At 37.6% G+C, this 16595-nt stretch overlaps 1 protein-coding gene across 4 annotated transcripts in view; it reads left to right on the forward strand.

Moving 5' to 3' along the window:
* Nucleotides 1–16595, forward strand: part of ZFYVE28 (zinc finger FYVE-type containing 28) — a 147275-nt gene that overhangs the window by 81888 nt on the left and 48792 nt on the right. For all 4 annotated transcript variants that reach the window (XM_059845315.1, XM_059845312.1, XM_059845313.1 and 1 more), the window contains exons 3-7: nt 3665–3802; nt 6351–6553; nt 8294–8383; nt 10768–10857; nt 13520–13621. In XM_059845315.1, coding sequence (XP_059701298.1) covers nt 3665–3802; nt 6351–6553; nt 8294–8383; nt 10768–10857; nt 13520–13621 — 623 coding nt within the window. The remainder of the gene's footprint in view (nt 1–3664; nt 3803–6350; nt 6554–8293; nt 8384–10767; nt 10858–13519; nt 13622–16595) is intronic.

The following is a 16595-nucleotide window of genomic DNA, read 5'->3' on the forward strand; positions in this document are numbered from 1 at the left end:
TGCTACCATGTATCCAAACCCATTCGTTATTAGCTTACAAAGCAGAATACTGTAATTAAATAAATTGAATGTTTCTTGAAGCTCTTCTAAAGAAAAGACTAATTTGCTTACAATGCATTGGAAAGTCTGTCTAAATTGGCTGGCATCCTTCCAGTTTTAAAGCATCTGAGATCTGAAATTATTATGGGAGCAAATATTCCAGATTTTTTATGGAAGTTACTCTGCTCTGGGTGTCATAAGAAAAATGGAAGCGAGAAGGGAGGTGATAGAGGGTTGTTGGTTTGGTTTGTTTTGTTTTTCTTCTGTAGGACAATAAAATATACCCTGTAGAACAACAGAGAATTTGGGAAATTGCACATCTTGAAACAGCAAAAGCAATTTTCCTTGCAGAAATCTTTCAGTATTTGTTCATTTTATATCAAAGTTCCATCAACTGTTCTTTCCTAATCTTCCTGTATCCCTGCTAGACTAGGCAGGAAAAGATGCCCATCTTTTTAATTGGCTCTTTCACTCAGCTCTCTGACAGAAAAACCAGCTGCCCATGTGAAGCATACAGGCAACTGCTACTGGAGGTGGAGCTGTTGTGATTTATCTCCATTGGGAAGTGTATATTAAAATTCTAATTACCTGTAGTTTAACTTAGTGGTACTGCACATATTAAAAACAATCCCTGACTCAAAGTTTGGCATACGTGGAGATGTGTTGGTAGATCTTGGGTGCTCTGGAGCAGAAGCATCTAGAGATTATAGGAACGTTGAAGAAATGAGGAAGAATATTAAGTGTCTTTTAAGTGGGAAGTAAATAAATTATATACTTAAGCATTAGTATATTGTAAAAGTTAAATTATCTTCATTACATCATCTTGCCTTTAGTTGCAATATTTAAGTGCATTAAGGTATAAAATTTCATGATGCTTGTAATAATTATCTCCTGAGATGATTTAGACAGAATCTTAGGCCTTTTAAACAGGTATAATGATTAGAAAAACAGAGCAAAACCATGGAACAGTTGCCTACCAGCTGTGAGTCCTCTTTCTTTATTCTATTTGTGTAAAATCTTCTTTGATACATCAGGAATTTTGAATATGTATAGAGGTGGTTATGTAAGGGAAATTCAATCTGTCTGGTAGCTGCTGTCAAATAAGATTGCATTTAAAAAATAATCCACTGAAGTAAAATAAAATTTAGGGAGGAATGTTTTTTTACAATGGCTTTTCCTCTTATTCTGTGTAGCATTTTAAGGGGAAAAAAGTAAGAGAAAAATTGCATTTCCCCATATTAAAGTTGGTTGGCAAGTGAAATAAATTGGAATATCATGTCCTAAAATAAAATGCAATTGGATTACCCACAGTTTGATATAACCAGATTTGAATAGTGTTCTTCTCAGTTTCCTGCCTTAATATTCCCCTGCATTTCATGAAACTTTTGTAAAATTTTAACTAGTAAGATTGCTTTTTACCACTCTTATCTCCCCAATGCAAAAAGGCCTTTGCAAACTTTGATTAATTCTCTGAAAACAGGCACCTGGCTTTTTCATCCTGATGCTAAAGACCAACTTGTATTGCATTAGTGATAAAGTGAGAGCTACAGGCAAAGCACCTGGTCTCAAAATAGATCAGTAATAACAGATTTGAAACACTTCATGAGTGACTCATGCCTTTCTACAATGTAAATGTTTTTATCCTCAGTTTCAGTATTTGCTCTGTTACTTTGGGTAGGAGCTAGGTAGTTTAGGAGTTGTTTTTCTTAGGAGACCTACTTTCAAAATACCTTGGTTCCCAGGTAGATTTAGCTAAATAATGCTGAGAGAAGTATACTCAATACCATGAATTAAGAAGTGGAAGGAGAATGGGAAACTTGCTATTATACTGTTTTTTTCTGACCATAAAGTGTCGTGCCAGCTTGGATGTGATGGTTTGTTTAACTCCCTGTTGTCCTGGAGAGAGAGGTGGTGAGTGTTCTGCAGCCAGGGGTTCAGGATGCTGCTGCTGCAGGGTGTGGGCACCTTTGCTCTGCTCTCTTCCAGCATTTGAACTTCAGTGCTCCTTGCAGTGACCCTAGGGAGTAGTTAAGGTTGGCTCTTCCCTCAGTTCCTCCAAGGGGCATCTCTTTGGGCTCTAAGGGATCCTAGTGCCCCACTGATCCTGGCAGTACAATAGGCCCAGCACAGTGAGGAGGAGGTTTCATCTCTAAAATCAGGAATTTTTTGTCAGTGATTCTAGTTTTCTTTTCTTGTCTCTTCTCATAGCTGCTGGCCATGGTCTGTGTTTGTGATGCCCCAGAGGGGCTGCAGGGCATTTGATTTTCAGTCTTACATCTAGAGAAGATGGTTGATTGTTAGACTTCTTTGTGTGTTTTAACTGTATGAGGTGGAGTTTTGTGTTTGTTTTTTGCAACTTCATTGAAATGAAACTTATTATCTCATGACAGCTTTGCAAAAAAGACTTTATTGTGAAAGTGTTTTAATTGTTAACACATCGAGTACCTTATACCAGTGTGTAATAAATATTGCTGATTGTTAATTTATTCACTTATTTTGGATGAAGACAACTGTAATTACAGCCTTAATGTTAAGATTATTTTGTGGCAACAGCAGGTGCAGCAGTCTGTGGAGAAATTGCAGAAAATGTGGATCATTCTTTTTAGCTAAAGTAGGTTTTGTCTTTTTTGATGGGGAACATATTAAAGGGGCAGGTTTCTTCAAAATTCCTGTCTTCTATTGTTTTTTAAATACAGGTGAAAATAAACTAGTAAAGTGTAGATTTAAGGCAATTCTGTCTGTTAAACAGTTTTGTACAGACAGATGTGGTGGTATTTCTTTGAGAAATACTTTAAATAGAATGTGAATTCTGTAAATAGCGGAAGAAGCAGAAGACAAAACATCTTTATGAAAGCACTCAGCCTTTTTCATGCTCTCAATCTACCTTTATTATGTTAATTAAATTCTGTACAGCTCCCAGCAGGGAAAAGTGAAAATGATCTTTTCAAATAAATGAATACAGATTATTTACTGCATATCAAGAAACTGCTTGTAGGTCTTTGATCATTGTCCTGGTGCAGAGGTAGATCAGAGCAGTTATTAAAGCTCTAATTTGTGTGGTGGCCCCTTAACCTCCTGGAGTCTGGGGGACGAGGTGGTTGGTGAGTGTGCCAGCCCTTGCCCACTTGGGATTCAGGTGTGTAAACTGCTTTAGATTACCAGGATGAGCTTCAATGGTCCAATATAACTCAGTTTCTAACAACTGCAAGGTACCCTGTCAGGTGCTCTTTGTGGGAATAAATGGAATGGGTATTGTTGAGGCTGGTGAGAGGAAGTGGAAGAAGTATAATTCACTTGTACTTCCAGTTTATTTACTGGTGGGTACGGATAGCTGGAGGTAATGAGCTCTTTATGTCATGCCTCCTCATCAGAAGTCCCATTAAAGTAGTCAAAGTTGAGTGCAACTAATCTGACAAACAGTTCTAGGAGAACTACGAAGAGAGAAGTTTGCTGCTCTTGTTTCTGTGCAATATCCCCCTCTGTTTTCACTGTGTGTATGAAGACCATGAGAGTTAAACTGCATTTTCTATCTTAATTGGTTGGTACCTCACTAATAAAGTCTATTTTAGAAGCAAAAATGTTTTCTGTGCAAACAGTATATATGGTATCCTGTGTTTTGCCTCAGGATAATGTTTTGAACATCATCAACCAAATCATGGATGAGTGCATTCCCCATGAACGGGCCAACAGAGACTTCTGTGTGAAGTTTCCAGAGGAAATACGCCATGACAACCTTGCAGGACAGCTGTGGTTTGGAGCAGAGGTAGGTCTGTCATACTTCTGTTCTTTGGCATTAATAGACACTTTTTTGTTGTGTAAAGCCACAAGAACTTTTCAGACTTTTCTGAAAGAAGTACAAAAAAGAATTACAGGGCAAAATAAACAAGAGAACTTCAGCTCTGGGGGTGCTCAGAGAAATGGGGTTCTTTAACTGTGGTTTTGGTTGGGCTAGGAGCATACCAGTTTATTTTCATAATTGTGTGTTGTCAGTATTCTATAGCGAAAAACTCTTCTTTTGTGGGTTACCATCTGAGTGATCTTTTTTTTTTTTTCTGATCACCCATCTTGTGTTTTGAAGATCTTAGAAACAAATAAAAGTGTACTAGGGAGTTTTATCAGGACAAAAGTTCATCTCCAACAAACAGAAGTGCATGCTGTCACTTTATTTTAATGGCTCTGTTATGCTATAATTCATCCTAAATATGCAACCTCAGGCTGTCATTTGTTGCACATAACTTCCTTGTTTCATGTGTATGCCAAAAATACAGTAGTTCCTCTGCAGAATACTGAAGTCCATTTTTCTTCTCTTACCTGGTTTTTCTTACCAAGTCTTCTTTCAAATACTTGCTTCTAGAGCAACCTGTAGGATCAGGATCAAGGAATTTTTGTGGTGAATATTCTGTTATTTTAACCAAAGGAAGCCTGAAGTGTCAGAACAAAAGGCTGTGAAATGCAAGATACTTATTTATTACTTCTGATGTCTTTGACTAAAAAAATAAATCATTTTTGGTGGCATTTTTCATATTGTGGCATTTTTAGTGATAAACTCTTCACTTTTACTGGCCTGAAGGTAACTTAAGGTGGCACCATGAATTTGTTGAGGCTTGAGGGGGGGATTAGTCCAGACATCCCACCACACAACAGAATGTTGTAGTCTTGTTTTCAGTGTTGCCTCTCCTGTATTTGAAGCTGTCCTTGGCCTCCTGTTAATATCCCTTTTTTTTTTTTTTCCCCTCTACCAGTTTCTCCTTTCTTTTTCAAGTGCATGTTCTTCATCAGGATTTCCCATCTTGTTCAGTCCAATATGCCTCCATATGTTCTGTTTCTAAAACTTGCTTTGACAGTTGTTAATTGTAGGCTCCTTTGAGTCAGAGAAGGCTTAGACAGAATTTATAAAATTAATTTGGTATGTCCATGCTTTGTAATCATGTCCTAAGTCTTGTTTTATTCACTGCTGTGTTATATAAGCTAAACCTGTTTCCAAATCAAACTTTGACTGTGCAACCCTCAGGCTGGAGAGACCTGTTGGTTTCAGGGCAAGTAACCTGTGCAGTGATGATGTAATGCCAACTCCTGCTGCTGCAGGCACTGTCCTCCTGTAAATTCATGGAGCAAGAAGGTTGTGTGAGCTTTATGAGTACACACTTGTGTCCTTGTCAGTACAATCACTGAGTTATCAGACTGAGAATACCTCTCAGCAGGTAACACTTACTCTGTCCATACTTCCCACAAACACTGCTTTGGCTGATAAGAAGTGAGAACATGATCTTCTCTGAGTGCCCTCAAATCAATGCATCAGACTGCTGAGACAGGATCCCTTCTGGGACTGCAGGTCCCTCCTCTCCCATCCACAGGATGCCTGGGAGAGGGGGGTGACACAGCTGCAAGTGGAGATTTAGAAAAGGGAAAAACCCCCCTGATCTTTGAAAACAACCTTGTATTTTCTCAGTTAACAGAAATATTTCTTTTAATGCAGCAGGTGTGATTTATATTGGTGCTTATTGTCTTCCAAATGCAACCATAAAAGAATAAAGCCAGCAGTTGTCTTTAGTGGCAAGATTTAAAAAAAAAGTTTTATTAATGAATTACAGTAAAAATCTACTGTTAATGTCCTTGTCAGCTGATCACAGAGTCCATGTATAATGCCTGGGGCAAGGAGTCTTAAATAGTTGCTTTCCAGACACTGGAAGGGAGGAATCACTCAGTGACCTGATTTTTATGTATTATCATGATTTCTGTGGGAAGCAGGATACTGGCCTAACTGGATCCTTGTGTGATAGCCAGGCATCACAGATGTCTTTTACAGCAAAACTGCTCACACTGTTGTAGAATTTGTTCTTTTTATAAGGAACAGATTTATTTTACAATAAAATAAAAAATCCAAATCAAAGCCCAAATCAAACCAGTCCATGGACTGTGGTTTTGCTGGATTCCCACCTCTTTTATGCAAGGAATCTGTGAGTGCATAGAGGATCTATCCTGCTAGTGCTTATTGCCTAACTGGTGGGAGAATAACTTTACTTCTGTCAGCACTGTGGTCACCCTAAGACATGCTTGTACTTCAACCTTTTCCTCTCCTCATCTCTCCCTGGCTGATCTGCTCCCTAACCTTTTCTGTGAAAGCTTTTGACTCTTGACATACCAGCCTTAAATCTTTCACTTGTTTAATAATTTGTAGCTAACTGGGGCTAAGTAGTGCCCTTGTTCAAAAGCACATCTTATTAAATAGCACATCTTGTGCTTTGTTTTTGAGTATAGGAGTATTTTTACTTTGTAAAAACTAATATTTGATCTCTTCATGTCTTTCCTAGTGTTTGGCTGCTGGTTCAATTATTATGAATCGTGAAATTGAGAGTATGGCTATGAGGCCCTTGGCCAAGGACCTGACCCGAAGCCTGGAGGAAGTCAGAAATATCATCCGTGACCAGGCCTTAAGGGATTTGAACCTCTACACAGAAAAAATGAAAGATTCCCTCAAGCATTTTGATGTCCTTTTTGCTGAGTTTGAATTAAGGTAAAACAGATGAAGTAAATGTGTTGGGAGCCATGGCTTAGCCACTGCAGCTGTTTTTGGGCTTGTTGGCTTTTGGAAACTGGCTGTTTTACTCTGCTTTCTTTGAGTGGAAAAATGATGTAAATTTTTTATCATTGTATTGGAATTCTTTAGTAATTTGTGTATTGTTATATTTTTCCTTCCAGTGTAGCAGTAATGAAAACTAAATAGCTTTTTTGCAAACAACATTTGCTCTCTCCAACTAAACTATAATCCCCCATTTGCATACTGGCATATGGCATTTGAGGGAGAATTTCCAAGACACAAAAGGAAACCATAAATCTCTTAATGTTTTCTTTGTCAGAGAAAAGGCAACAAATAGATGTTTAAAAAGAAAAGAATGATAATGAATTTTCTAGAGACAGAGGTTTTGTTCTCTTGTACTTAGTGGTACAAGCAAGATGTACCCAGTGAATTTAGGAAGGCAAATTGAATTCTGATGGAGGAAGTGCTTTTACATGAACCATAATTAACCACAGGAAATCCCTGATTTGAAAACTTGTGATTGAAAAATGACTTTGAGGTTTATAGCTTAAGTAAAAATAGCTGCTTTTTGGGGTGATGCTTTTTTGCATCAAGGGTCACACTGACCAGTCTTGCACTGTGCTTCAGAGTGTAGCCAGCTACCTGCCTGTGTGTTAGATGTTTGTGGTGCTGGCCACAGACAAGATAATGGGCAGGATCATCTATGGATCTAATATAACACATCACTGCTGCTTTTAGCAGAACATGTTTCTTAGAATTGGGTAGTCTTTTAATATTTCTTGGCAATAACCTATGGACTGTCATGTCCCACATTACTACTTGCCCTTCCTCAATATTGTTTTTCTCTTGTGTTCTTTCACTCAGGTAAGCAGGTTTTTTTCTCATTAGTAAAGGCATCATTATTCTGTTACACTGAAAACACTTTAATTGAAAATGTTGTCTAAAAACATGTTTTTAAGTGTGGGTTTGAGTGCAGACACCAATAATGACATCAGTAACTGGTTCTTGGCAGTTCTGTGCAGGTTTTGGCCTGTCAATACCAACTCTCTATGTACAGCATTTTTCTTCATCATTGTTTTGCAAACAATTTCTTCCCTTTCTGTGTTACTTGTATTCTACAAGTGACCAATTAAGTAATACAAAAGTGACAGAAAACCACTGAACTTCTACCAGTGTTTCTTACCTTGTTGAATCAGTGCTTTTGCTAGTAATTCCCCACAGAAATGATGCCAAATTTTAAGTGTCATAAACTGTCTCATCTGGGGAACTGAATTTCACTAATCTAATTTTAGATAAAATCATTATAGATAAAATGTTTGGTTTAAGTCAGATTTTTTTAATTGAGGAAATGCAGAGTAAACTATTCTGTCTTTAAGGTGGGGCAGTAAGGATCCTTCCAAGGCACTGTGCCACACAGAAAAGGGTTCTGATAGCTAAATGTGCTATCATAATTACATCACTGTATCATAAATGTGCTATATAATTATAATATTTCTAAATTACTGCTGACTTCCACTGCCTCAATTCCACTTCAATAAGTAATTTGGCTGTGTTTCTCCTAGACTGTTACACAGTACAGTTTTCATAGTGAGTGCTGTTGAAATAAATACAAATTGGTGCAGGAAATCATCTTAGGTTTCTAAGATGATTTGTCCTAGGTTTGGTTTATTGTTAAAGCATGTGAAACAGTGGTGCATTATTTTATCATTTTTGTAGTTACGTGTCAGCCATGGTACCTGTGAAGTCTCCAAAAGAGTACTATGTACAGCAAGAGGTTATTGTGCTGTTCTGTGAAACTGTGGAGAGGTAAGTTAAGGATTAGATCTTAATTTTTGTGTTTGCTTTGTCTGAGTTTTTATTGAAGTACATTAACTATTAATATTGAAGAATTGTCATAAAACACCAGGTATTTTGCTTTTCTAGCAAGTGTCCAGATTCAAAGGTATTAAGCCTGCTTGGCAGGCACAAACCTGTGGTTTTTTGTTTTCTCCATTAAAAAATACAAAACAAAACACAAGAGTTAATAATTCAACAATAACTCTATTGTTGGTATGCCTGGTTACAGATGTGTACATGAAGACTCAGCATTTAAATAAGCCAAATCTGTTTAAGGCATCAAGACTTAATGGTGTTTCATGCAAGAATAAATACATGGGGAGATGATTCAAATAATCTGTGAACCTCCAGTGATTTTCATAAAGAACTCATAAAAGCTCTTGAAAATCTCAAAGGACTGGTCTTTGGCTCTATATGTATGAAGGGACAATGATGAAAGAAAACTATTCAGCAATCCTTAAGTTCTTCTAGAAGTATAAGGTGCAAAGGAAAGTGTGAATTTGTAATATACTGTGTTGAACAGCTTTTTTCTTCTCCCTTGTGACAGATTAACTAGCCTGCAGATGGGCAGTAGAGGGGAGCAGCATGTGAAATGCTCAGCCTAAGTGAGGTTCTGAGCAGGGCACTGTTCTTAAAAGCAAACTGGTGAATCATGTTCTGGGTAGAATTATTAGATAGCAGCTGACTGTAGGAGGCCCTCAGGATGAGTGTTGGTTTCACTGTCATGTCAGGAGAGCTCGGGAAGCAGGACCCTGGGTCTGCTGTGGTCCATCTTTGATCAAGGACTGCAGGAGTACAGAGCACACTGCCACAGTCTGTACGTGGCACCAGGATCAGAGGTGTTTCAGGCATTTTGGGAGACAGGATTACAGCTCAGAAAAGGTCACAAGTAGGAGGAATTACCTTCCATCAGTCAGAGAGCTACCCCACATACACATACCTGTGGCATACACATGTCCAGCAGAGGCCACAAAGATGAGGAGGGGTCTGGAGCATCTCTCTGAGGAGGAGAGCCTGGGGGAGCTGGGCCTGTCAGAGAGGCAAGACTGGGGATCTGATCAATGCACACAAATACCTCAAAGGTGTCTCTAAGGGGATGGTTCCAGGCTCTCTTCCATGGTGCTCAGGGACAGGACAAGGAGTAACAGCCATAAATTACAACAAGAGAAGTTCACACCAGCATGGGGAAGAATTTCTCTACTTTAAAGTGGCAGGACAGCTCCCCATGGAGGTTGTGGGGTCTCTCTCCCTGGAGACATTCCACCACCTGGATGTGTGCCTGTGTCACCTGCTCTAGATGACCCTGCCTGGCAGGGGGTTGGACTGGCTGATCTCCAGAGGTGCATTCCAACCCTGACAGTTCTGGGATTCTGTATTGCCCCAGTAAGAGGAAAAAGATGATTTCTTACTTGTAGCTTTGGGAAATCTGTCTGGGCTGTAGGAAGGAACAGGAAAGGAGGATGGGCCACACACCAGTGTGTCCATCCACTCCTGGCACCAGCCAGGTTTTGCTTTGTGGTTGTGTCCCATCCACCCCCAGCAGTTCTGGCTGGACAGTGCTGACAAGGAATGAGAAAAAGTCATTTCCATTCTTTTGGGGACCAAAAGCAGGACTCGTGTGCAGTTTTCATTGCAGTCTTCAACACTGATGTGAACAAGTCAGAGAAGAAATTTGAGGATGTTATGAAACATATGGTAAAATCTGAAAATTGTGAAGAAACCTGGAAAGTATAGCAAAGTAAAAAATCCAAGCAAAATGGGGTTTAGTTTAAAAGGGGCTTAAGAAATTTGAGAAGTTATTTGAGGACAATGAAGTCTCCCCCATGTATTAAATCCTTAGGCTTCAGTAAGAGTTATTGTGTAGAACTGTGCTGTTCTTGGGTGGTTTTTTAAAGTTTTTTGTTAGTTAAGGGGGAGATTGACCTTGATAATTAGAGCAGTTTCTATTTGAAAATGAAACCAAGTACTTTCCCCTATTACTTTAAAAGTGTTTCTTTTATTTGAAAAATTGCCAGCACCAGTGGTTTTCAGTATCAAACTGATGCTGGACATGAAATAGTAAATAGAGAAAATTTCATAAAAGTGAATTGTGTTTTGAATAACTATAAAAGCTTTAAATGCTTAAAGGGATTTTTTCTTGCATTTATATTTTTATTATACTGTTTTTTTTCATTAAAGCAGAGACTTAAGCAATCAGTTTATATATATAGTGTTTTAGACTGTACAAAACCAGTGCATGAGTTAAATACTGTCAGTTTGAATTGGCTTGTAACAATTTTTTCAAGTTTTTCCTTACTGAAATGTGTTCTTCATGACTTTGATGTCTTACTAAATAATTTTATTCTTCTGCTTAGAGCCTTAAGGCTTGGATACCTCACTCAAGATATGATAGATGACTATGAACCAGCTTTAATGTTTACAATTCCAAGATTAGCCATTGTATGGTAAGTAACTTTTAACTACTCTCTGTTCTGCCTCATTGGAAGGCTTATTGAAGATTTGAAAAGCTGTGTTCAGAATTTCAATGGTCTTTCACCTGATTTTGCTTTAATGTTTTTAAAAAAAATTAAAGAGGAGGATTGTTTTAATAAAAAAATTAAAGAGGAGGATTGTTTTGTTCTAAATCATTACCAGTTTAATGTAGAATAGCAAGACAAAAAAAAGAAAGATGGTAGATCTCTAAATAGAGCAGGCAGGAACAATTGATCAGGCATCCTCCAGCAAAGTTTAGAAATTAGGAACATCAGTCTTTGTAATGTCCTGTTGTCAGAATTATTTTTTGAAAGCGCATATTTTGTGACACTCAAAAATAGGATGACATAAGGATACAAGTCTTGAAAACTACAAATTTTCAGTTAAATTTGTGTGGTTTTTCTCAAGGACTCTAGGTTCAGAAGGAATTATCATGGCCCACTGCATTGTAACTATTGAGTTAGGCTTAATTCTCTTGAAGGAAAATGTTAATATTTGTAACTTTTGTGTAGGTTTGTGCCCTGTATTGACCCCTCAACTAAATTGACAGTGGTTTTGCTTCATTCAGTTTTTGCAATATTGAACAAATCAGATGCATTTTTCCTAATGAGTCTTCATGGTTTACTAAGGCAGCAGTTTCTCTGGAGTAAAGCCAGCATATTTTTAATATTTTACATTGTGAACGTTTTACAGTTAGCTAATATAAGGAGGATAATTGAGGGAAATAAAACCCCTCAAATCCTGAGTGTAATACACTTCTCCTCAGGAAATCCCTGTGGCCTGTTGTTCCTGTTAAATAGTATATTGTCTCTAACTGTCATTCTAAAAATAATAACAGTAATAATCTGGTTATTGGAAGACAACAGGAATGGGAGAAGTCAGTTTGAAGCTGCTGGAGGACACAGTGGAGGAGAACACATCAACACTAACTGGAAAACCAGGGCTCCTTGGCAAATGGATCATGTCTATCCCAAATTACACAGAAGGAAAGAGAAGTTTAAGTGCTCCTAATTATCCACTGATAAGAAACTAAATGAGTGTCATGAAGTATCACAGAGCTCTTTCAAATGTTACACATGTACAGAAGCCGTTTCATAATATTTTTTTTTCTCTAGTGGTCTAGCTCACTTTTTTTTTTTAATTTCTTCCAAGAGTTAAATTCTGTGGCAAACAAACTGCCTGAAAGCCAAAGGAGCAGTGACTTGCATCAGGTAGAAGTGTGAGGAGAGTAGCCTTGAGCTTTCTTTCCCTGAGCAAAGTAGTAACATTTGCTTCTGCAGAACATAAGACATGAGTCAGCAGTAACTGCTTCACTTTGTGGCAGCCTGCTTGTTGAAGCTTGGCAAGCATTGAGAAAAAGATAAAACTATGTATCCCTGGCAACAAGATAATTTCTCTTAAGCCACAAAGGAAAAAAAAGTGACTTGGAAAGGAAGCAACTTTTTCTGACTCTCCTCTCCTCTTCCCTGCTCCTGCCCTCAAAACCCCAATCCCCTGGTCTTTGTTTTTAGTACTTCAGAGGAATTCATATAGCTTGTGACATCAGCTTTGCTGCTTTGGTGGTCACACAGGTGATTGCTAGGGAGGGGTTGGTGACAAAAAGACTTTGACAATCCTTAGGGTAAGACCTTGACAGACCCTTAGGCAAGGGTTGCTGTTACTCGGGGTGATTTGGGTGCTGGATAGCTCTCTGCAGCAATATGGAATTTGAGTTTAGGAAAAGGAACACTCCTTTAAAATACCTTGGGTAATAGAGCACTGACACTATGGACAGGAAGGGGAAAAAGAACACTGATGTCATCTCAGCTGTGAGAACAGGTTGTCTTTGGGAAGCATACATTGCTTTTGCTGTGGGCAGAGGATTAAATAGTTTTAAGCAGTGGTGCCTTTGGGAATCCTCTCAGAGCCAGGATGGTGTGGCACAGCAGATCTGAAGGTGCATTCTGTTTAACCCATGGCACACAAACAGGTTTGGGCAGTGGTGAGTTGGTCAGAAGGAGCTGTTGAGATACCTCCAGGGAAGTACCTGGAAGCTCTCAGGATTCTGAATTTGCCTCTTTCCTGGGAAATCTGTACAAGTGCTCAGTTGATTTAAAAGCATGGTTTCTTTGAAATATGTTTTATGTGATTAAGAAAATCTGTTTCCTTTTTTTACCATATGTCAATACCATGTTATATTTATCTTAGAGGTAGAAAAATAGGAGCTAGGAGTCAGCTACCTTGCCTGGAAATTATTTAGACAGGAAAGAACAAGCCATCTGCAATACCTCAAATCAGTGGACCTCCCCCTATGTACTTGATAATAGGTTTCCTTTGTGGGGTTTTCTTTGTGGTTTTATTTTTTTTTTTCAATTCAGCTGCAGCAATGAAATAAATATGTGTTCTTCCCTTTAGGCTTCCATTGCTTTTTCTGCCATGTTTAAGAAAGGGGAACAGAGTGGATGGGATCTTTTTCCTGTTACTTTAAATAGCATCTAATTCTAGCTGTGGGTGAATAAGACAAAAATAAGATAACGAGATGTAGTTAAATGTTGTTCTGATGTTTATGTACAGTTGCTTTTCTGACTGTGCAGTGGTTGCTCTGTGTAATAAAATTTTCATTTGTGTGTGTTCATGCATGTGTTTGAATTACAGTGGCCTTGTTGTCTACTCCGAGGGACCATTAAACTTGGACCATAAACCAGAAGATATGTCTGAGCTCTTCAGACCTTTTCACACTTTGCTAAGAAAAATAAGGCAAGTAATAAATGATAGTTGTAATTGCTTCTCTTCTGAAGTGAAAATCAGAGTCCTGAAAACTCACAAATGCTTAAAAAAGTGTTTCTGTTTGCTATGTTAACCATAAACAGCATTTTCCTCTCATCAGCCTGATATACCCGTGAAATAACAAAATGTAGTTTTTCATTTCATGGTAGTTTTCTGAACTTTTAATCTCTGTGATAATTTCTTTTTTTTTTTTTTGAGTATCATTTTATAGCATTTCACATTTTCCTTCTGGGTATATGATGCCTGAAGTACAAAAGTTAGAGTTTATTTTTGGTAGATTCTGTTTCTAATTAGCATCAATGTTTCTGCTTAACTAGGCTTATTACATTTTCTTGTTATGCTATGATGCAGTACTCAGATAATTCCTAACCTAATAGAAATGAATATCAGTTTTTCATATTGTAAATTTGTTTTTTACAGGATGAATCACTTTATACTTCTTTCCATAATGCTTCACTGTGGGTTACTGTTGGAGATGTGGGCTTTGGCTCAAGTATAAAGAACATTAAAATCTTGTTTTCTTAGCTGAGGTTTTTAGAAGACTGATCTGTTACTTTGTAGAAATTGAGCTGTATCTTTAAAGGATCTTTATGTTCACTCTTCAGATATTTTATCTGGGTGTTAAAAATTTTTCTTAATCCATAAGCTCTGTTACTTTCTTAGAATTCAGATTTATATACCAACTGCAACTTTTGTTCCTAGAAATCTCTAGAGATAATTTGAAAGGTTTGGGTTTTTTCCCTGAGTCCAATTTTCAGCAGTTTATTGCCTTCCCTGGATGTCATGGTGACAGTCTGATACAAGAATAGTTTTCACATAGTTTATATCCAGATTGATCTCCTCTCATCCTTAGAGGTGAGGCATCTCCTGAGGGAGAATGTGAGCTTTGTCAGGGGTGGTTCAGAGGGGAGCTATTTCTGAAGTTAGCCTTTATAAATATCTAGACCACATCCTTGTGTGTCCCTTGAAAGCTTCCTAGTATTTTTGTCTAGAAGTCTTATTTTTAGGTACATTAGTGAAATTCATATTGAAATCTGAGAATTAAAATTGATAAATTGACATGTTTGGTTTGTTGGGGTTTTTGGAGTAATTAGGGTATTATAAACCACTGGGTTAAGAATAACAACATGAACTGAGGGGCAAAACTGAAGTTAGCAGGAGGAAAAAGCTTTATTGGTACTGAAGCTTGAAAAGTCCATGAAGTTTACATTAAAATACCTTATTCCCAATATGTGGCTATTGCAGATATTTTCCCCAGCATTCCACTTGCTGTCTAAAGCCAAAAAGATATTTAAAAGCCAATATTCTTCTCATAATCTGTATTTTCTGCTTTATTATCCTCATATTTCACAACGTGAAAAATGAAAATCACTGAAGTCAGTGTATTGCTCAGCCCATTTAATTTTCATTTAATTTTCATTTTTTACTGTGAACATAGCTCTGGGGTTGAAAACAAATTTGTAAAATGCTTGTTTGTTCAATAACTACAGTTTTCAATGCAAACTTTAAAAAATAGGGATCTTTCATATTCAATTTTGGCCAAGTTCTGATATACTTTAAGACTTGTATTTATTCTGTAAAGGAAAGGGAACATTAAAAAAATGTGACTTCAGTTGTCTGGGAGACAAAGTTGGCAAAGTGTTCTTACTGAGATAACATCTATCAGAGCAAAAATTCAAGCAAGAAGTAATATGGAATTCTATGTCTGGCAGTCTCTGAATTGAAGGAACTCAAATATTGGCAAGAACTGAGCTCAGAAAGATCCTTTAGTAATATTCTTGAATGGAAAATCCATTGAATGAAAATAACAATGAGATGCAAATAAGTTTGCTGTTCATACAGAGTAATTGAATTAATTTTAAAAGTCCCTAAGCTGTGTAGAGTTATTTTTTCTTATCAGGTTTTTTTTTAACTCATCAGGCTGCAATCCATACTCTGTGAGAAGGTTCATAGAAACCTCTGAAGAAGGTGGAATGATATTTGATACCAATACTTCTGCTCCCCAGCAAAGGAAGAGTGTTTGTCCCTGGAGTCTTTCTCCAGTCTCCAGCACCAATAGTTAAGCATGAAAATAGATTCAGAAATCTTCTGTTAAAAATAGCTGCATTTTGTATTCCAGTTTTGTGCCTGTTGTAAGAATGTAGAACATCTTAGTGCAGAATGTGATCACATCCCAGTGAATTTCTCTGTGAATTTCTATAACTTTTAAGCCAACTAAGTATTTTAGCTCATGGAGTAACATCATACACAGAGCTGATTATTTTGTAGGATTACAGGTAATTAGTTTTTAAACTGTATTATCCTAAAATATCCATAAGGCAGAGATAAGTACTGTATTTAATTATGTTTATCCACATAATTAAATCAGAACTAGCAGAGAAGATAAATATCTATTAGGTATGAAAATTTTTTGGTGTCTTACTGGTGGCTGACAACTTTGAAAACAATAGAGATTGTTGAGACTCTGAGAAAAAGCAGTAAGGGTTCTTGCTGAGTTTTTGGAAAGGTTGAGCAGCAAATTATGGCTTTGAATATTTTAATTAATATCTAAGCCAGGTGCTTGTGTTGATTTATATTTTGTGTGTAAAACATTAGCATTACATCTACTAAAGCATAATTATATAGTAGTGCTGTCTCTGTGCCTTTGGAACAAAGGTGTTTGAACCATTTCTGCCAAACTGCTGCAATCTGCTTAGGAAATCCCCAGATCACATCCCCTGCTCTATGCCCAGATATGTCACTGAGGGCCTACCACACTGAACATGCTTGTGGTAAAACACTGCCTATGCTATATATGCCTGTGAGGCTGCTGTACAGGGATTTTCAAAAGTCAGCAAGCTTGGGATTTTGCAGTACTCCTTAATCCTGCCCTGTTTCAGAGCTCTTTGCTTGCCTGGTGCTTGTTTCTAGACCATTCCAAGTGATGGCAGGGTCCCCATGGATT

Source organism: Haemorhous mexicanus, chromosome 4, assembly GCF_027477595.1.
Source record: "Haemorhous mexicanus isolate bHaeMex1 chromosome 4, bHaeMex1.pri, whole genome shotgun sequence".
NCBI lineage: Eukaryota > Metazoa > Chordata > Aves > Passeriformes > Fringillidae > Haemorhous > Haemorhous mexicanus.